The sequence below is a fragment of the Leptopilina boulardi genome, unplaced genomic scaffold, assembly GCF_019393585.1.
Source record: "Leptopilina boulardi isolate dan_hultmark-lab unplaced genomic scaffold, ZJU_Lbou_2.1 LbouV2_328, whole genome shotgun sequence".
Classification (NCBI taxonomy): domain Eukaryota; kingdom Metazoa; phylum Arthropoda; class Insecta; order Hymenoptera; family Figitidae; genus Leptopilina; species Leptopilina boulardi.
In genome coordinates, this window is record NW_026137894.1 from 126,264 (window position 1) to 148,271 (window position 22,008).

Genomic DNA, 22,008 nt, shown 5'->3' on the forward strand with positions numbered 1-22,008 from the left:
TTGATTAAGGAAAATTTCCAACAAATACAATAACAATAATAATTGGAAAAAAATTAATAAATCACTTTTATTCCAATGATATAAAATAAAAAAAAAGCCTCTTGGCAAATGTCTATGTAAATGCACCATCGTGAATAATTTTTCAACATATCGAATGTCGTGAATTTGAACCACATTGTCAATGTTGTTAAACAACAATACCTACAATTTTGAGTGAAAAAAATGATGTAAATTTAAACTGCAATTACGATATAATATTTTTGCGATTATACTATTAATTTTAATTAATAATAATTCTACACTTTTTAGTGAATGATGATAATGATGATAAGACCCGAATTTCAAATAATCGGCTATTTGTCATCTGGAAGTTGATTCTGTTTGTCGAACTTTCTCAAAGTGTCGACGATGATAATGTGAACGTCCGCGACCACGATTTCGATGACCATGATGATTATTATGCGATTGTCTTGATTGAATTTGAGGATGATTTTGAGTTTGTTGATTCTGCTGTTGGGTTGATTGCTTCGTATTTGGTAATTGCTTTTGTTTTGTTTTTGAATAAGAAAATTAAAAATTTATAAATCAAAAATATTTATTTTTTTATAAATAAATTTTAAAAAAATTATGGAGATAATTAATTTTTGCAAAGAAAAAATTACAAAAATAAAAGACAAAAACTTTGGGCATTAATAAATTATAAATATGCTTTAATTATTTAAATATATAATTGAATTCGGATTCTAATTATTATAATTCTTTTCAAAAATTCTTTACAAATTAAAAAATTGTAAAATTCAATTACTTCTATAATTTCATTAATTTTAAATTGGATTTTTTTTTACAAATTTGTATTGAACATTAAATTATTGTTATATTTAGTTTTTTTTTTTAAATTATTATTATTATTAATTAAATTCTTTAATTTACTTCCAATAAAAATTAGATTGAATAGAAAATTTGTTTAAATAAAAGTTTTGGTATATAAGAATTTTGTTTAATAGAAATTATAATAAATGTGAATTCAGTTAATGAAAATATTGTCATGTGAATAGTTGAATAAGTAGAAATTCGAGAACTATTTTCTTAAATAAAAATTTTCTTTTGTTTGAAAATTTTGCTAGACATAAATTCTATTAAATGGAAATTGTATTAATTGAAAAATCGATGTATTAGAAAATGTGGTATACAAAAGTTTAGTCAAAGAGAAAAAATAATAAAATCTACTTTATAAAATTTTGCTAAATAAAAAATTCGATAATTTTTAATTCGACAAGACAAAAATTTTGATTGATCTAATGTAGAAAATATTTATGCGTCCATTTGTTAATTATAAACATTTTAAGGTAATTCAATTAAACATAATTAAATTGAGATTGAAATTATAAATCTTTAAAAAATTTTTAATTTAATTACTTTATAATTTCATTATTCTTCAAGTTCCAATTGAATTATATTATTATAATGTATTAAATTATTTTTATACTAAATTAATTTTAAATGAATTATTTTTTAACTATTATCATTAATTAAATTTTTTAATTTCTCTCCAAAATTCAATAGATTATTAAAATTGAAATTTTTTTTCTTAAAAATTTTTTTTCTGAAATAAATTATCCTTTTTTTTGGGCTTTTATCTTGAATATATTCGAATTCGTGAAGAAAAACTCCAAATTAAATAAAAACAAGAAATATTAATGGAATAATAATAATATTTCTTACCATGTGTGCTGGTTGATTGGAAAGTGTATTTAAACTAGGACCAGGTGGACTCTGTTCTTCAGTCGTTGCAACAGTCTCATCTTCAGTTCTCACAAGCATTTTAACTTCTTCAGCTTCCAAATCAATAATACCGCCTCTTTGCTGTTGATGAAGATATAAAACAGCCATTTTTCTTTGCAATTCACGTAGTTCGGCGGTCACTGAAAAATCGGTAGCTGTCTCCACATCAATTGGAGGCGGTGCCGAATATAGACTCTCCACATCGCAATTAATTGATTCACGACACACGGGACAGAGAGCCTGATATTTATTACAAAAAAAAAAAATTTTAAATTAAATTAAATTTAAAATTACATTTTTTTAAATTACAAAGTTTTTCAGTTAAAAATTTACAAAGCTGAAGTACACAACGTTTATGATAAACGATTTTTAAAGAAATAATTATTTAAAATGAAAAATTCTATAATTCTTTGCCTAAAAAATATTTCTTGTGTATAAACAAAATATTTTTTTTAGCCAAAAAATTATAGAATTTTTCATTTTAAAAAATTATTTCTTTAAAAATCGTTTATCATAAATGTTGCGTACTTCAGCTTCGTAAAAATTTGATATAATAAAAAAAAAACATAAAAATAATAAAACAGGAATAAAAATGCAAAAAAGAAAAAAAAATGAGAAAAAAATTGAAATATTTACTTGAAATTGTTTGGAACTATCTTGCTGCCATTGAGGCAATTTTTCCTGTTCTTCACGATAATATCGATCAGCAGCAGCAACATGAGATGCTAAACAATGAGAATGAAAATGATGATAACATTCTGTTTTTGTAAATTCATCTCCTTCTCGAAATCCATATAAACAAACTGCACATTGTCCAGTGGGAAGATTGCTTTTTGTTAAATGTTCTCGCACCAGCTGAAAAAAGAGAAAATTGTTAATTAAAAAAAAAAAAAAATTTTAATAACAATTTTAATAAGGAATTTAATGAACAAAAAGGCATTCAAAAAAATGTTATAAATAGAAAAGTTTATTAAAATGAGAATATTAAAAAAATGAGAAAACAACAATATGTACCTTCTTTACTTAAATAAAGTTGATGAAAAGATGAATTATTTTACGAAAATACGTGACAAAAATATTTTTAAAAAATTAACATAATACAAAATAAATAATTTGAATTCATAGTAAATATAAAAATTTTCATTGAAAATCCAGGCCTTTTTCAAATTTTTAAAGTGAAATTTCAGAAAAATTTTAAATACAATTTAACTCGTATAAATCATCTTCAAATTTCAAGTGCAGTAGTTGATGTTCCAATTTTTAATATATATTTTTTTTAAAACAAATTATAAGAATTTCTCTGGAAATGATTATTAATTAATTTTTTCTTGAAATTTATTCATCGAAATTTACGTTGTTTAGAAGTGCAAATTTATTTTCCGACATTATTGAGAATTTAAAATTATTTATATCATGCAAGAAAAAAAATTTTTTTTTTCTTAATTAAACTTTTTAATAGAACTCAATATTATGAAACAATAAGAACTTTTTCAATAATTTCTATTATTTTTCATTGACAATTTTTTGTTTCTACTCTTTTCTTGTGATTCTGAACATCAGTTAATTTGAAAATATTTAAAAAAAAATTTAATTTATTAAAAAAAAAAAAAATTTCCTAAAAAATAAAAAAAATTCTACATCTTCAATTTTTCATAATGAAATATGACTTTAAATAGTAAAGAAAGTAGGAAAAAAAAAAATTGACACCATAAACAATGTAAAGATTTTATCTGTTAAAATTTCACTGGTAACAATATTGAGTATTTAAAACTGTCATATACTATGGGAAATTAAAAAACAATTAATTCATTAATAATTTTTTTTTTAAAAAAACTCGAAATTTTCAAAAACTAAAAATTTAAACTTCTGTCACAATTTTTATTATTTTTCATTGTTGATTTTTTAATACACTTTTTTCATAATTCTGAACAATCAATCATTTATGGATTTTAAAAAAAATTCAATGTTTTCAAAAAAAAAAAAAAAAATTGTTACCCCTAAGCAAAGCTAATTATGTGTTTGGTTTAAATTTAAAAAATTCAACTTCTTCCACAATTTTTATTATTTTTTATCGGTAATTTTTTTGTAGGCTTTGTTTTAGATTCTAAAACAATCAATTGTATGGATTTTTAAAAATTTTAATAATTTCAAAAATTAAAATTTCTAAAATGGTCAAAAAAAATTTTTTTTCTTTTAATTTTGATAATTTACAGTAATTTTAGATTATTAATTTCGATGAGTTGAAATTTCACTGGTCCCTCCCCTTAAATCTGAATAATTTAGAAAATTTAAAAAAATTCCAAAACTTTTAATTGAATTAATTATTAATTATTAATTAATAGATTAAAGTTTTTGATCGATTAAATTTGAAGTTATCTAAAATTAAAGTTAATTCAAAATATCCACATAAAAGTAATTAAAATTCTGATAAATTCCATTTAGAATTATTTAAAATTTCTATCAATAAATATTTTTACAGTATAAAAAAAAAATTAAGATTTTTTAATATTTTTACGAATTGCTTTCTCATGAAGGAAGCATTGTAAGATTAAAATTTTTCGAATTTTATTTTCTGTTGTATCTTTATGTTATTTGATCACAGGAATCTAAAAATCACATTTTTTAATAATGTATTTTTTAAAATTGTAGGTCAAATAATGAGTACTGTTTTTTTTTTTTTTTGCATTTTAAAATTTTGACTTATTAGCAAACATTCTATTGTTATTCTATCCAAAGTTATTGAATTTTTAAAAATTGATTTGCAAAATTTGATAAGTAGTAAATTTTCAATGAAATAAATGTTTTAAATAAAATAATTATAATAACATTTTTTATCTACGAATTTTTCTTTTAAAATATTGTTGATCGAGAAACTTTTCAAAAAAAATTTTCAGTTAAGAAATTAAACTTTATACGGATTTTAATTTTTATTTGAAAATTTGAACTTTACCTCAATTAATTCAAACATAACAGGTTGACCGACAAAATCCTGACACTTTGTTTCCGCCTCTGATTGAATAATTCGCATTGTCCCTTCATCTAAACCTCGTGGATTTCGAAAATTCACTTCAGGTGAAACGTCTGGATAACCGGGAACCAATTTAACAACAAGTCGTACACAAACATATTGTGACTGTGAATCATTTCCAGTTGATGGAAAAACTAAAATTTCTATCAATTCTGGTTCACCGCTAGAATAAAAAAAAAAAGTACATAAATTTTGTAAATATAATTTTACAAAATTTTCTTACTATTATATATATATATATATATATAAAAATACATTTACATACTTTTCGTTTTCGGCAATTTTAAGCTCATCATCTAGAAGAATTGCTTTTAACGCTTCTATCTCATCGACAACTCTAGAAAAAAAAAAAAAAATGATTGTTATTAAAAAAATTAATAAAAAATAAATAAGAAACAAAACAATAACCAAAATGTCAATAAGTATTCGCCTCTTTGATATATAAATTTTTATTACCTTTCATCTATGCTAGAATCTGACATTTTTCACAGGAGAAATTTGATAGAATTGAAAAATACTTTCTCTATTCACTTTGATATTTTGTCTAAAATTTAATTTTAAACGTGTCAATTGAGTTTTAGAATTTTACAATAGAGAAATGAATTGATGAAGGAGAAGAAAGCAGTAGACAAACTTTGTATTGATTCTGTGGCAATGAATCTGTTTTATCGACTGATACTTATAAGCAGATCGAAAAATAAAATGCCAAAATTTCAAATTCCCAAATAAGATTAATATTTTTTATTTTTAGAAAATAACTTAATGTACAATTAATAATTATTTTTTCACCGTGTATTGATCTTTTTTTTTTAATTTAAATAAGAATTCGAATTATCTTAAATTTCCACAATGTTGGTACTTCTATATACGCATCGTTATGCAGATAACTTCACAAGTGTTTTTAAATTTGTTTATAAAAAAAAAAAAAAAATCAATAATATTTTGATTTCATTAAATTTTTTTCCACAAGAAACGTTGTTTCAAAATTGTCAAATTACGAAAATTTTAAGTTGCATCGAGATTGGAAAACATAAAATATAAATTCTAATATCGCAATGAAATTTCAAAAAAAAAAATCGTAAACATGTCATTAAAATTTACTTTTTTTACAATCGGAAAATAAAAGAAAATTCAACCTTATCGCGGTGTCATGGATTAAAAATATTATTTCAATGTTTCTCTGAAAGGGATATTGGAAGCAGAAGAATGTCAGGAATATGTATGTATGTGTGTATTTGTGTGCAGTATATATGTAGTATGATTATATGGTATATATAGTATATACCGTATATACTATAGCTAGTATGTATTGTATATTGTATTATTCGCGTACATATATATAATTGTATATAGATGGAATTCTCACTGAACTCCTAAAAAAAAAAAAAAAAAAATAGGTTCCGTAAAAATTAAGTGACTTAACCAACAAAAGGATGCAGCGTAGAAGGAATTTTAAGAAAACAAAAATATTCTGATGGCAATTTTTAATATATTGACAAGGCAAAAGGTAATTATGAAATCTTGTGCCCATTACAATTTAACAATATAAGGTTAGAATATTGACATTCCATTCCACTGATTTGTCATTTAAAAAAAAAAAAACGAAAAGTATTATGACACCTGCTGACTCTTCTTCGAGAAATTACTTTAAGTAAAAAAAAAAAAGATTATTAAACGATTTTACTGTTTTATTCTTCCAGAACATAACGACGATTAAATAGAAGAGCACGCAAGTGTTATAATACATTTTTATTGAGGTTATGTTATCATAATTGTTGTCTTTTTTTTAAATTATTTTTTTTTCTACCCCAAAAATTAAAAAATTTGTTTTAAATTATAAAAAAAAAATTCAAATTTTTAACATTTTTTAAATATTGCAAAATTGCCTGTGCTATGAAAATTCAATTAATAGACTTTTATTACAAAAATATACAGTTAATGTTCTACTTTATGTGAGTGAAAACGAGGAAGAAAATTTTTATAGATAAGATTAAAATTTTGTTTTGGTTTTTTTTATTTTAGCAAGAAATTTTTCTTTTTTATATAAGGTAAGAGAAAATTTAAATTTGTTAAATAAAATCTATTTTTTTCTTTTTATTCAACATTTTTATCATTAAATTATTGTATAAAGTCATCGCTCTTATAATGTTTTAGAAAAATTCTTTGTTAAATCACTATAGTACCAAGTCCACTATTCTAATTAAATTATTTATTTATTATATTTTTTTAATTTTTTTTTTTTTTTTTTTTCAAATGTAAATTTTGAGAATAGTATAAATGTAAATTTTAGACTGAAATTAAAATAATCATTACATTTATTAAATGTACATTAATATTTATTAAATAAGATATTAAAATTTGGAATATTAATTTTTATTTTTCAAACATAAATTTGAATTATGGAAAAATTATATAATTTTTAAATAATTGAAATTTTCTAGAAAATGTGACAAAAGTTTTAAGAAAAGTGAAACTTAATATTATATTGTACTAAAATATCAGTTTGTCAATATTTTATCTTGTAATTTACGATAATTTTATTCTAGAGCGCACATATACAAAGAATGGATTGATACTTTGTTATTTTTTTTGTTCTTTTTTTTTTTTTTTTTGTAAACACTCGTAGATAGTTCAATGTCAATAAGCTTTGTTTCAAAAACTTATTTAAAAAAATTACTCTCATCTGTTCAAAACTACGTAGTTAAAGTTGAATATTAATAACTTTCAAATCTTTGTCGATAGTGATTATTACTATTATTATTATCTAGTAAAAAAAAGTTCGATGTTTTTAAAATTTTAGTGCTTTGAAGTGTATTAATAATTATTGTCTTTACAATAATAATTATTGTTATTATTGATTATTATTATTTTTTTACGAAACTATTTATTATTATTATTATTATTATATAATGTAGATTACTGTTCTTTATTATAAAAATATTATTATTTCTCTTTGTTTTTTTTTTATTTTTATTTAGAATATAAATAAGAATTCATTTATATTAGTCATTTATTATAAATAACTATTATGTTTTCGAAAATGTAATTGAATTACGTTTGTGATTATAATGACTAAAGTCGTTAAGTAATTTTCCATTATTGAAATTGGTTCACATCTTTACACTTCATTAGGTCTATTGAAAAATTATTTTTGAACAAATCAATAATATTTATTGATAATAATAATAATAATAATAATAATAATAATAATAATAATAATAATAATACGATAATGTATAAAAAATAGGCCTAATAATAAATAAAAATTTCATTTAAAAAATTAAAAATGTATGTTTGCTTAAAAATTGATTTTATTTTTTTTGTGTCCAGGCTGAGGTAATAGATTATTGAAAAGAAACAAACGAGAAAAAAAAAAAAAAAAAAAAAAAATGAAGATGCCAACGAAGAACGTAACACAGTGGACATCGGAAGATGTATCAATATGGTTGGAAGAAATTGGACAAGGAAGATTTTCTCATCTTTTTCGTGTGGTACATGATATCGATGGAAAAGCACTTCTCACATTAAAGGAAGAAGATTTAAAATCATCGGCAATGAATATCAAAAAAATTGGCGACATAAAGAGGCTATATATCAGTATCAAACAATTACAAAGAGACAATATTGCCCTTCTCTTTGAATTGGGTCACATAGACTTATTTTCAACGACTAATTTTTATTCCCAACAAAGACAAGAGGTAATTTTCTTTTTTTTTTTTTTTTTTTTAAATTTCCAAAAAAGAAAATTGAAAATAATTAATTTTAATTTGAAATTCAAATTTTAATATCTTAAAAAAAAAAAGCTTTTTAATAAATTAACAATAGAGAAATGCTTTAATTTGACGAATGTAATTTTATATTCTCGGTTTCTTTTTTTTTTTTTGAAATGAAATATTTTTTTTCCTGCGTAGATTCCTAGTACGGGTGGAACAAATAATGAGGGTTCGGTGGAACATGAATTTTACTCAGCTTCTGTTTCCGAAGACGGACACGCTTCTCATCTACCTCCGGAAATATGGAAGGCGTTTATTAGTTTAGGATATTTATTTATCGTTACTTGGATTACTGCCTTTGTGATGGTGATTGTTCATGATCGTGTGCCTGACATGAAGAAGTATCCCCCTTTACCTGATATCTTCTTGGATAATGTACCGCATATTCCATGGGCTTTTGATATGTGCGAAGTAACTGGAACGGTACTTTTTGCCATTTGGTTGATTGTTCTCATTTTTCACAAATATAGGTAAGTCGTACAAAAAAAGAGGAAATATTCTTAGAAAAAAGTTCCATCGATTTTTAATTTATTTAAAAAATATAATAATAATAATAATAATAATAACAATAATTACTACTATTATTATTATTATTATTATTAAAATTTAATATTAGAAAATTCATGAAATCGTACAATTTAACAATAGAAATATAAAAAATTTTAAATTGCAAGCAAACATTTTATTTATGCATAGTATATTCTATATGATTATAATAATAATAATTTCAAAAAAATGTATTTCAGTAAAATCTACGACTTTAGATTAATTTTTTTTTCTAATTTTGCATATTTTACTCAATAAACGGAAAAAATCATAAATTTTAGAACTTTTTTTTTTTTATGGTTTTCGCCATAAAATTAAAATTTTCAGATATAATCACTATGATTTTCGTAATTAGCCTATCAAAATATATAAATGTTTGTTGTATAAAAAAAAATCGGAGGAATTTTTTAAAAATTTAGGCCTCGGATCAACTTTAAGGCACAAAAAAATCGTTTTAGTCAATTTACATTTCAAAAATAGACGAAAAAGTCGATTTTTTATTTTAACAAAATTTAATTAGTTAACAAATATATTTTACTTTAAATAACTAATGTTATTAGATATTAAATTCATTTTATTAATTTTGTAATGAGAATAATTCTGCAAGAAAATTTATTTCGAATATTTTAGAATTGAACTAATTGTAAGACAAATTTTTAAAATTTTATTTAAGTAGGTTAAATTTCCAAAAAAAAAAATTCTTAAAGTTCCATTTTTATAATTTTTTGAAGTCTGATTTAAGCAATTTAATCGAATTGAAAATTTTGTCATAATTTCCAAATATTGAATGGTAAAAAAAATTTCGGTCCATAATTAAATTTTACAGATTTTTAAATAATTGAATTGCAAAAAAGATTTTGAAATAAATTTTCTGAAAATTGCAACAACTGTAATTTTTTTTTTTTTAAATTTTTGACAACAATTCAATCTTTGAGTTTTTATTTAACAGAAATTAAAATTTTACAGAACTAAAAATAATTTATCAAATAATTTTAGATAACATTTTTTAAAAGTAATTGAATTTTCAAAGATTTACTGTTGAGATTTTGGAAAATAATTATACTTCAAGTGATTTAATTGAAGTTCAAGTGATTTTTAATTAAATTTTTTTAATGATTTCTGTTACTGAAAAATTTATTAGAAATAGCTGACAAAAATAGAATTTGAAAATTTTTTAAGTGAAAAATAGTTTTTGATAATTGAATTTTCGAAGAATATTATAAAAATAATTAAAAATAATATTTGGGAAGAGTTATAATTACAATTATTAAATTTCCGAAAGTTTTAGATGGGAAATTTTAGAAGGTGTTTAATTGAAATATTTGAAAGTAATTGAATTCGAAGTGATTTTGAATTGAAATTTTTGATAATTTTCGGTGCTAATTTTTTTAAAATTTAAAACAATTATTTAATTTCATAAATTCTTTCATTCGACAAATAGTTTAAGACTAAAAGAAAACGCATTTTATTAAATATTTTGTAAAAAAAAAATGTAAAAAAAAGTCGAAAAAATCGAAACTTATATTAAAATAAGTCGAGAAAAGTCGTATTTTCGAAAAAAAGTCGGAAAAAGCCATAATAGTCATATAATCCGAGGCCTAAGAATTTAAAATTTTTTTGAAAATATTGAAAAAATCGTTTGCTCATGACCGGACTAGGTTTAAAATTTGTTAAATTTGAAACAGTTTTTTTTTTACAAAAAATTCTGAAAAAATCGATCAGTACATTAATTGAGAAAAATGATCTTTTATCTTTAAAATTTAAAAATTTGATAGTAATTATCGTTTTGAAAAAAAAAATTTTTGATGGTTTTTTTCAGGTTTATTTTATTGCGAAGGTTTTTCGCTCTTTCTGGCACAGTCTTCCTATTGAGATGTGTTACAATGCTTATCACTTCTTTGTCAGTACCAGGTGCTCATTTGCAGTGTCATCCAAGAAACACTCACGAAGAATGGAATTGGTATGTAAATAAGAAACTTTATGATAATATTTTTTTTTTAAAAAATCTCTTCATTCATTTATTTTTTCGAATTATCGACTAGCATTGATAATAATATTATTATAATTAAAAAATAAATTTTGAAAATTTAACTTTCATAGAATTAAAAAAGTTTTCAAGTAAATAATTAAATTAATTTATTAAATTTTGTTTATGTATTTTTCTAGAATAAAAAATAAAAAGAGTTATGATAAAAAATTTGTAATTCTTGCAAAATAAGAAATTGTTTTTTCTATTTTTAAAATTCATATTTTAAAATAATAAAAATTTTATAAAAATTTCTTTTTATTTTTTATTGTAGAAAGATAAACAAATTTTTTTGCAATTATAATTTTTTTTAAATTAGTTAGCAACTACTTTGGTCGAAATATAGTAAATAATTTTATTGGTAAAAGTTTTAAAAGTTTTTGAATTGAATTTATACATAGAATTGCTTCATATTTCAATTGATTGTAATTTTTATTTGTAAAAATCTATTGAGAGAAATTTAAATAGTTTTTAAATTATTGAATTCAAAGAGTTTTCAAAATTTTCAATTAATTCGATTATAACTTCAATTTATTGTTAAGACAAATGTTTTTGTCACCTATTTTGGAAAAATAATTCACCTTTTCAACTACTTTATGTAAATAAAATAATATCCCTGTAATATGAATTTTTTAATTGATAATTGAGGGGCTGGAAACAATAACAACCAGTACGCTCGGCCGGTCGCTTTGAAGCCAGTCAACACGTCAAAAAGGTGAAAAAATTGAAACTCAAAATTCGGATTCTTCAAAAGCTTCACTTTATAGAAGATAAAAAATGCATCTTTTTTCTCTCAGAAATTTTTTTCTAAATCCAATATTTTTGATAATAAAAGCAAAAAACCCAAAAAAAAATTTTCTCAAATTTAATTAAATTTTGAAATATAAACGATCATTTCTTTCACAAATAGTAATAAATTTGTTTACAACTTGGTATACATACTAAATTAGGTCTAATAACGCCATTAAAACATTAGAAAAGGCAAAAAAAATTATTGTTTTATTATTTTTAATTAAAAATTGAAAGAGGTCGATATTCACATTTTCTAACTTTTGACGATAAAATGTCTGCAGGGAATTTCAAAACTGTAAGAACTTCTCTTATAATATTTATTCACTACTATTTCAGGAAGTTTTCTGCAAAATTCCAAATCAATTCCTGTTATAGTTTTTAAAAAAATTAATTTATAAGAAAAAGCGGATAGCCCATCGCGTTCACTTAACCCGCTGGAGACTCTTTCTTGAAGTATGTGAAATTATTTCGGTTCGAATAATAAGAAATTAGTGAAATAAGAAGAAAGTTATGTTTATTTTTTGTGATCAGTATCTTATATGTATGTACATTAGTATTAGAATTGTTAACAATATTAATATTAGTAACATTTATAATTCATACTTGATATTTTGTAAATATTTAAAATACGCATATTATAAATATAATATAAATAAATATAAATAATATAAATATTATAAGAGAAGTTCTTACAGTTTTGAAATTCCCTGCAGACATTTTATCGTCAAAAGTTAGAAAATGTGAATATCGACCTCTTTCAATTTTTAATTAAAAATAATAAAACAATAATTTTTTTTGCCTTTTCTAATGTTTTAATGGCTTTATTAGACCTAATCTAGTATGTATACCAAGTTGTAAACAAATTTATTACTATTTGTGAAAAAAATAATCGTTTACATTTTAAAATTTCATTACATTTGATAAAATTTTTTTTGGGCTTTTTGCTTTTATTACCAAAAATATTGGATTTAAAAAAAAGTTTCTAAGAGAAAAAAGATATGTTTTTTTATCTTCTATAAAGTAGTGCTTCTGAAAAATCCGAATTTTGAGTTTCAATTTTGAGGTGTTGATTGGCTTCAAAGCGACCGGCCGAGCGTACTGGTTGTTATTGTTTCCGGCCCCTCAATTGTTCATATTAACTCAATTTACTTACTTATATATTAATTAATTAATTTATTTAGTATTTAATTGATTATTGGTTATATTAAAAAAGATGGTTTATTTAAAAAATAAATAATAATAATGAAAAAAAAATTTTTAATAATAATTTATTATTAAAAAAGATTTCAAAGTGAATTTGTAAAAGTAAATTTGTTTTTTAGACTTACCTGTATAATGTGAAAAATTAATTAATTAATAAAATTATTTTAAATAATATTTCTGAATATGAAAATACTTTTAATTGTATTTTCATATAATGTAGTTGAATTTTTCACAATTTTCTGTGATTCAAATACTAATAATTTTTGAGGAAAAAAATCCAATTTTTAATTTTATATTTAACTTAGCTCTTCTTTTCCATTATATAAAAATATTAAAATTAATGAAAAACTATTAACTATTAAATATTATAATAAATTTAAAAATAATTTATCTTAAAATTCACAGGACTGCATACGGTGAACTTTATAATAAAATAGCAATGGCTTATGAAATTTGGAGAGGTGCTGGTATGTCGATTCAAGGAGTAAGAACATGCGGCGATTATATGTTCAGCGGACACACTGTGGCATTAACTATGTTAAACTTTTTTATTACTGAATGTAAGTTCCAAAATAATAATATTTTTATTATTTAAATTAATAATTCTATTTTACAGAATTTTAATTTTTAAGATTCGATTTTAATGAAATTTAAAAAAAAAAACAATTCTTATTAGACTAAAAAATAAATTTCAATCATAATTTAATTTTCAATTAGATATTTAGATCTTTATTAGTTTATCAAAGAAGTTGTTTTTTCAATATTGATATTTATTCTCAATAAATTGGAGAAAAAAAAAATTTCATTCGATTTAATAAAATTAATATTTTAATGATTTATTAAAACAAATAGAAAGAAAAGGGGTTTTCTAATAAATTATCTTCTTTTTTTTCCAGATACACCGAGAAAATTATATTTTCTTCATACTTTCACGTGGATGCTCAATATGTTTGGTATATTTTTTATTTTAGCCGCACACGAACATTATTCGATTGATGTGTTCGTTGCATTTTATATAACATCGCGATTATTCTTATATTATCATACATTGGCAAATAATCAGGCATTAATGCAACGCGATTCAAATCGAACGAGAATATGGTTTCCGTTGTTCAGCTTTTTTGAATCATCAGTTGATGGCATTGTACCAAATGAATATGAAAACCCGTCCGTGATAATTTTTAATTTAATATGCACTCTCAGAGAAACATGGAATTATTTTCGACTCAATGTTTCGACACGATGTCCACCATTAAAAGTCAATGGAAATTTGAAAAGTCCAAAAAAATCGAATTAACTAAAAGCACAGACTTGCCTGATTTTTCTTTCTCTCTCTCTTTCTCTCTGAAAATAAAGACTTATGGGTCAGTCCACTGACTTTTGTCAAAAAGTTGTTGCGACCAAATTTTTAAAAAAACTAGTTTTAATATATGTGAAACTCAATGATTCCCTGAGTTCATTAATCACAATATTATGGTAAATATTTTATTTCCTTTAAAAATATTAATTATCAAATGTAAGAGGTTCACGATGTGATTTCGTAACTTTAAATTTTAAAATTTTTTTAAAAACGCTATTATTAAAAAAATATTAAAAATTAGATGTTGGAACTCTCACCAAAAACATAAATCACATTATTCTGCAACACAGGAACGAAAGAATTATTACAAAAATTTATTATTTTTAGATGATATATGATTTTAAAAAAAAATTTTCTTGAAAGAATTTCAAAAATTTTTTTTTACTTATAACTTTTTTGTCGGTACTCCGAAAAATTTGAGGTTTTTGCACTTAGATTTTTAATAATATTCTTTAATTTTCATTAAGATCTCACGAAGGTGTTTTGCTTCGTTTTGAAGATATTAATTTTCAAATTTTTTTAAATAATTTGATTACAATCACTTTTAGACGAAAGTCAGTCGAATGACCCTTATAGAATCCTTTTTTTTTAATTCATATTTTTTTAAATACAAATTTTTAGTGTGGCATTATAAAAATCAGTGCAATAATTAGGATACTCAATAAATGAGCATTATTTTCATGAAATTATAAAGATTGAATTTTAATATAAATTAATATCATTTAATTTAATTTATATTAAGATTCTCTTCTTTAAAATTTCTTTTGTAATGTTCATTTTAAAGATTTTTTTTTTTTAAAGAATTGTGATTAAGCAATGAAACTAGTTTGCCAAAATAATGTCCAATATTATGAAAGTTGGTCATTAATAAAGAAATTGTGCTCGAATTAATTTTTCTACGCACTTAGGCATAAAAAGACAATTTTTTCATAATAAGGGAAAAGTATTACGAAAAAATAATTAGAAAAGAGATATATACATACATATATGTTTTGAAATGGATACTGAACTGACTACAAAAATTATATTGTATTTTAATTAACTAAGTTTTTTTTAAAGATCAGTTATCAAGCTCATCGCTAACAAAGAACTGGTTAAAATGATTATTGTTTTTATATTTTAAATATGGGAGTGTAAGAATGATAGATAAAAAAAAATGCTGTTTCATACAATACTCGTTTTCTCGAGTGAAAAACAGTTTATTACAATATTGTTGTTTGAATTATTAAAAAAAAAAAAAAATAAAAAAAGTTGTTCACCTAGCGACAATCTTTTGAGAGCAAGTTAATAATGAAATAATTTTAAAGATTTCAATGAAGAAAAAAGATAAAAAAAATTTTCTTAAATGAACTTGTTTTTCAAAAACAAATTTTTTAAATATAGAACATTTTAAAAATTTTAAATAAGAAGTAAAATAATGAAAAAACTCTTGTAAATAATAAACTAAGCAATTTTAAAATAGTTTTGTTTTTAAGAAAAAAAAAATTGTCTCTTGAAAATAATTATCATTTTTATATTTTCTAAAAAAAAATTATTTTCACAAATATTATTATTATTATTTTTATTAGACCACTATTATTATTTAAATAAAAGATCATTTCACTAAAATAATTTCTCCTTGTTAATCTCTTTAATTTACAGAATTAACATTTGACAAAGATTGTGATAGGAGAACTATCTTTAATTAATTAAGACAAGGACCATTTGAAAAATCGCACGAATAACAACAGTTTTACAAATGGTTTTCTTTTAAGCTTTATGGTTGTCTTGTCATTAAATATAGTGATTCATCAAATTGTATATTAATAGACAATTATATTCCATTTGAATTTCGTGAAATGTTAATGAAAAAAAAAAAAAATACGAATTTTACATTTCGTTTCTATTGTTTATTATGTGTGAATATATATATTGTATACAGAGATAGAAATAACTAGGACGAAAAATAATTTCATCTACAAATATCTATATTGTATTTTATACACTATTGTACATACATTATATATAAATATTATATATTTTATATATCATCTGTTTTATTTAATACTGTTTTTTGTTTTATACATATTTTCTATATGAAAACAATAGTATTTCACAATATTCTTATTAAATATATAAAATAAATAAAATTACGGGTACATAAATATGAATTGCTTTTTGTTTTTATTTAAATTTTCAGATTTGCGTATAAACAATTTAAATAAATTATTTATAACAATTTTTTTCATCGTTATGTTGTGGGAAATTTTTATGACATTAAAACACACGGGCCATTCATTTAAGGCCAGGTCCAAGTCGAGTCAGCTGTTCCTTTGAAGTTTCAATGGAACAGCTGACACGACTTGGACCTGGCCTTAAGGTTGCGCTTGTACAATCATCAATCATGCTGGGTTAAAAAAAACTCGCACGGTCGCGTTTATTTTTTATTTATTTTTGTAACATTTACAATAATTTTGTAGTTTTTTTAAAATAATTTATTATTAACTATTTTAATAATATATCATTTAATAATATTATTATATATTTTTTAATATTTAAATAATTTTAAATAATTGAAATATGTTTTAAAAATGTATTTTAATCATTATTAATATAAGAATTTTTGCATACGTTTATAATGTCACTTTTTTCTTTTGCAGCTAATTTTAATTTGGTTTCGTCATAAATTGTTCTTTGTTTGTAATAATTACTGTGTCTCTTTGAAACTCCTTCTTTTTCCTTTCTCTTTGATAAATCTTTAAAATATTCTTCGGCCCGTTCTTTTAATTTAAATTATTTGAATTATTTGCTTCTACTCTCAACTTTTTTTCCATCTTTTCCATACTTTCTTGAAGTTTTTTTACTTTCTCTTCTGACTTATCTAAACGTTGAACTATCATTTCGAAGAAGCTTTCATCTTTTAATTCGTTTTCTATTTCTGTTTCAAAGTCTTTTTTTAAAATGTGCAAATGTTTTTGCAAATCTTCGCGATACTCTGGTTTACAAAAATCCACAAATATTTCATTTATTAAAATTTGGAATGAATTTAAAAAATCATTATCGAGAAGTTGTGATGCAATTGGCGAAGATGCTATTGGCAAAGATGTGATAGGTGAAGATGCTATTGGCGAAGATTCTATTGACGAAGATGCTATTGAGGAAGATGCTATTGGCGAAGATGTGATAGGAGAAGTTCTTTTCGCATTTTGTGAAGATTTGATATTATTATTTTCACAAACAATTGCATCCGGAAAACAAAGATTTTCAGTGGGAATAGCATCATCACGAAGTGTCCTCACAGTTGTTTTATATGTTTGCAAAATTTCATCCACGAATGAGATTGGCTTATAAGAATCAGCCCGAAAGTGCATTGAACAAATCCTAGCTGAAAAATAAATTAATTCAATATACAAATTTATAGTACTTATCTCCATCTAATAAATTTATTTTAACTCACCGTTTTTTACATTAATGTTTTTATTTTTGCAAACGTTTAGCCACTTTTTACAATACAGCTCATTTTTCGGAAATCTAAAGAACCTGAACAAAGGGTTTCTTTTGTCCTGTACATTTTTGCATCCAACAGCGGCACAAGTTGATGGCATAATTATCTGCGAAAATAAACTTAATTGAACTCTTCTTTCGAGAATGTAAATATATGGTACTCATGTAGCACGTAATATTATTGTAATGTTACTGTAATATTACTTGCTTCTTGGGTAAGAGAAGAAAGCAGAAATTTTCTATCTCTGCAGAGACAGTTGTATAATATTTTTACGAAATACACTCACCTTTAAATTATATCTTGTCTTATTTAACACAAAAAAATCAATTTCAAATTACTATTATTCACACACCACAAATAGCACGAACTATATAGAAAAACTATAAAAATGTAACAAGGAATAATTTTTCAAAAATTAAATTTTCTTATGTGTTACAATTCACTGTACATATATTTCAAAAATATTTTTTTTCAAATTTTAAAACACAATTAATAGCATGAAGCTCAAATATCGAATGAAGACAAATTTTCTTTGCTATAGTTTGGATGGACGAGTAATACTTAAAATGTAATTAACAGATTTCATTAAAAAACACTTATCGAGTTTTAATAACTCATATAAGTTAGGTACACGGACTTTCTCTGTAGGGTAAAAGATTTTGAAAACAAAAATATAAATGTTTACCATTATTATTTTTTAGCAACCTTTTTTTCCTTTGAGATTTTTTTATAAAACGAATATTAAAATTAATAGAGGTAAAAAAGTGGAAATTTTTTTTACGATAATTTAATGGACTTTTAAAACATAACTCGTCGTAATTTTTCCAAATATTAATGGATTTTTTTTGAAATTTGGTGCATTTTATTCAGTTTATACTATTAAAGACGACAATCATAAAAAAATCAAGAAAATTGTTATTATTTAATATTAAATAATAATAAAGTTTTAATTTTGAAAATATGTGTTTTTCAACCTTCTACTGAAAAAGTTATCGAGGGAATTTTCATTCTGGAAAAACTTCTCGCGACAAAGTTTTTCCTTACATATTAAAGAAGTTTTTCCAAAAGTTTGGAATTAATTCTATAAAAAATAAAGAAGTTATAAGGAAAATTGTGAAAAACTATTTTTCCTTATACTGCAGCAGTAGCCATGACACCTCGCACGGCTTAGTTTCTTCAGGGGCGTTCTTATAATATAATTCGCCCTACACTCGATCATGCTAAATAATTTGTCATAAAAATTTTTGATTTTACTAATAATGAAATATTTTTGTATTCTATTTCTGTTAATAAACAAAAATATATCCAAAAAACATATATTAAGAATTATAATTATATTTGAAATCAGTATTTATACATTTTGAATAGGAAAATAATATAATTTTCCTAAACAAAATGAAATAATAATTTATTATTTAATTTAAGAAATATATTTTTTATAACAAATAAATAATTATTTTTTAATGTTCGAGTGTTAAAATTTCTTTAAAAAATAAAATCGTTTTTTATTATTGCATTAAATACGTAATTAAAAATAGAAACTCAAATCCTAATACATCTAGGTTCCAAAATTTCATTTAAGCGAGATATTAAAAAAATTCGACTTCATCCTGTACATATTTCTTATGTTTGTTGGTGCACCGCTTAATCGCCATTTTGGATTTCTCCCCACCCAACTTGAACAACCTAATGCCGGCTACTTTCTCAGTAGCACTTTTCCTATTAGTTAGAGAGAGACTTATATTACACTGCACATGCGCTCTCATTCGAAAGTTAATTCCCTTTAACGAACTTGTCACTTAAGGTGCTTTTATACCTCCAGTATTTTGATCAAGCAATCGGCTGGATTGAATTTTCACGGTGAATCACTGAATTTGATTGGCTCTAAAAATATTCAATTTTCACGGTGGAAATGGAATATTAGTCAGAGCCAATCAAATTCAGTGATACAGCCGTGAAAATTCAATCCAGCCGATTGATTGACCAAAATACTGGAGGTATAAAAGCACCTTTACTCACTTATGGCCCAGTGACCTTGACAGATGGCAAATACAGTGTTGAGTCATGAAGATCGTCTTTAAGATGATACGATTTTGCCTATTGTGGAATCAATCAACCTCACGAATCTTTTTGTTTTGTTTTTAAGATGATATGATTTACGATTTTGTCTTATAGTACTCTTGTGGAACCAACCTTAGGGTTACCAACGTAACTACAAAATGGTCAACGCACAATAGATTCGCGAATTCATTGTGCGTTGGCCTAAAACATGATTTCATCGTCTGCTTTTGTTGTGTTTGCGTTGGTAGCCTTGACTTCAGCTTCAGGCCTCGGCAAGTAAGCTGTCTAATTTTGTACGGTGGGAATCCCCTCATTTTGAAACGAGTACATGAGTTAGAAGAGGACAAAGATATATTCGTTTTCTTTTTTATTTCATGCACGGAGAGAAAAATCAAGGCTTTATAGTATGAAAGACTATTCTGCTACTTTTGTATGAACTTTTCTTACTAATGGAGCAAATATTTGAGAATTTTTAGTATAATATTTGTTCGTACTAAAGATACATATAGTGTATATGCTTTTATAGTAAGAACCCGTGTGGAAAACGCCCCGTTCGTCCCATGCGTGATAGGGGCCCCCGGCAGGGTCCCAAGTGGAAAATCCATGAGGGCAAATCCATGCGGGCACCAGCAGGGCCCCCGCTATTTGCCCTCACGGTGCCCTGCTCAAAAATTTGTCTAAGTCCAAAAACAAAAATTTTTTTTTACCAAAAAATGTTTAGTTCAGAATGCATTAAATAACATTTTAAAGCAGTTGAAATAAACATTAGGTGACATTTAAAAAAATCTAAGTACCAAGTTTTGGAAATCCACAAGGGCACCAGCAGGGTGCCCGGTCTTTACCCTCACGGTGCCCTGCTCAAAAATTTGTCTAAGTTAAAAAAAAATTTTTTTTTTGTATAATAAATGTTTACTTCAGAATGCATTAAATAACATTTTAAAGCACTTGAAATAAACATTGGGTGACATTTTTTAAAAATCTATGTACAAAGTTATGGAAATACACGAAGGCTCCAGCAGGGCCCTTACTATTTGCCCTCACGGTGCCCTGCTCAAAAATTTTTCTAAGTTCAAAATTCAAATATTTTTTCATCAACAAAAAATGAATGTTTCCAATGATTCAGAACAACAAAAAACGCGTTTTTAATAAAAATATATTTACACTTTTTTGAAAAAAACACTCACACTTATGGCAAAATAGATGAAGGCCATCGTAGGGGCCCGCATGGATCGCCCTCATGATCGATTAGCAAAATTTTCTAAGTCCAAAATTCAAATATTTTTTCATGAACAAAAAATGAATGTTTCCAATGATTCAAAACAACGAAAAATGCGTTTTTAATAAAAATATATTTACACTTTTTTTGAAAATAACACTCACACTTATGGCAAAATAGATGAAGGCCATCGTAGGGGCCCGCATGGATCGCCCTCATGGTCGATTAGCAAAATTTTCTAAGTCCAAAATTCAAATATTTTTTCGTCAACAAAAAATGAATGTTTCCAATGATTCAGAACAACGAAAAACGCGTCTTTAATAAAAATATATTTACACTTTTTTTGAAAATTCACCTGAGATGATTCATGATAATAATCATAAAGCATATAATTAATTATATTTTATAAATTGCATTTGATTGGAAAATATAATTTAATATCTTAACTTTAACTAAATGATGTTAAGCACTTTTCTTTGTTAGGTATTTTTGAAGTTTAAATAGCATCAAGAAGTTAGCATTCGTTTTGAAGTAGCGTGCGTAGCGTAGTTGGTAAAGCGTTAGACTCATAGTCCGTAGGTCGTAGGTTCGATTCCCCCCATGCGTTAGATTTATTTATTTCTCAGGTTTGCGTTTAATCATTAATTCTATGTATGAATTAATTGAAAAATGAAAATATCCGTTAATAGTATGCATAAATTACATATTTTTTAATTTTTTAATTAATTAATTTATTA

General features: G+C 23.5%; 3 protein-coding genes across 5 annotated transcripts; 1 reads left to right on the forward strand and 2 right to left on the reverse strand.

Annotated features, from left to right (window-relative positions):
* Positions 1 to 42: 42 nt before the first annotated feature.
* Positions 43 to 5,472, reverse strand: LOC127285058 (E3 ubiquitin-protein ligase RNF25). Its single transcript, XM_051310861.1, has 6 exons — positions 5,267 to 5,472; positions 5,076 to 5,147; positions 4,733 to 4,973; positions 2,419 to 2,637; positions 1,723 to 2,022; positions 43 to 543 (listed from the first exon to the last, which is right to left on the reverse strand). The coding sequence occupies exons 1-6, from the start codon at positions 5,290 to 5,292 to the stop codon at positions 361 to 363; spliced, it is 1,041 nt and encodes a 346-aa protein (XP_051166818.1). The 5' UTR covers positions 5,293 to 5,472; the 3' UTR covers positions 43 to 360.
* Positions 5,473 to 5,824: 352 nt separating this feature from the next.
* LOC127285052 (ceramide phosphoethanolamine synthase-like) lies at positions 5,825 to 16,535 on the forward strand. 2 transcript variants are annotated; one of them, XM_051310850.1, is made up of 6 exons: positions 5,825 to 6,317; positions 8,141 to 8,508; positions 8,722 to 9,053; positions 10,949 to 11,089; positions 13,556 to 13,710; positions 14,047 to 16,535. In XM_051310850.1, the coding sequence occupies exons 2-6, from the start codon at positions 8,200 to 8,202 to the stop codon at positions 14,445 to 14,447; spliced, it is 1,338 nt and encodes a 445-aa protein (XP_051166807.1). In that variant the 5' UTR covers positions 5,825 to 6,317; positions 8,141 to 8,199; the 3' UTR covers positions 14,448 to 16,535. The 2 variants fall into 2 exon arrangements, with proteins under 2 accessions (XP_051166807.1, XP_051166808.1); XM_051310851.1 differs by lacking the exon at positions 5,825 to 6,317 and adding an exon at positions 6,834 to 6,858.
* Positions 16,536 to 17,128: 593 nt separating this feature from the next.
* On the reverse strand, positions 17,129 to 18,371 carry LOC127285063 (uncharacterized). Of its 2 annotated transcripts, XM_051310868.1 has the most exons (3): positions 18,281 to 18,371; positions 17,947 to 18,100; positions 17,129 to 17,874 (listed from the first exon to the last, which is right to left on the reverse strand). In XM_051310868.1, exons 2-3 carry the CDS (start codon positions 18,092 to 18,094, stop codon positions 17,273 to 17,275), a joined length of 750 nt encoding a protein of 249 aa, XP_051166825.1. In that variant the 5' UTR covers positions 18,095 to 18,100; positions 18,281 to 18,371; the 3' UTR covers positions 17,129 to 17,272. The 2 variants fall into 2 exon arrangements, with proteins under 2 accessions (XP_051166825.1, XP_051166823.1); XM_051310866.1 differs by having other exon boundaries at positions 17,947 to 18,329.
* Positions 18,372 to 22,008: the final 3,637 nt, after the last annotated feature.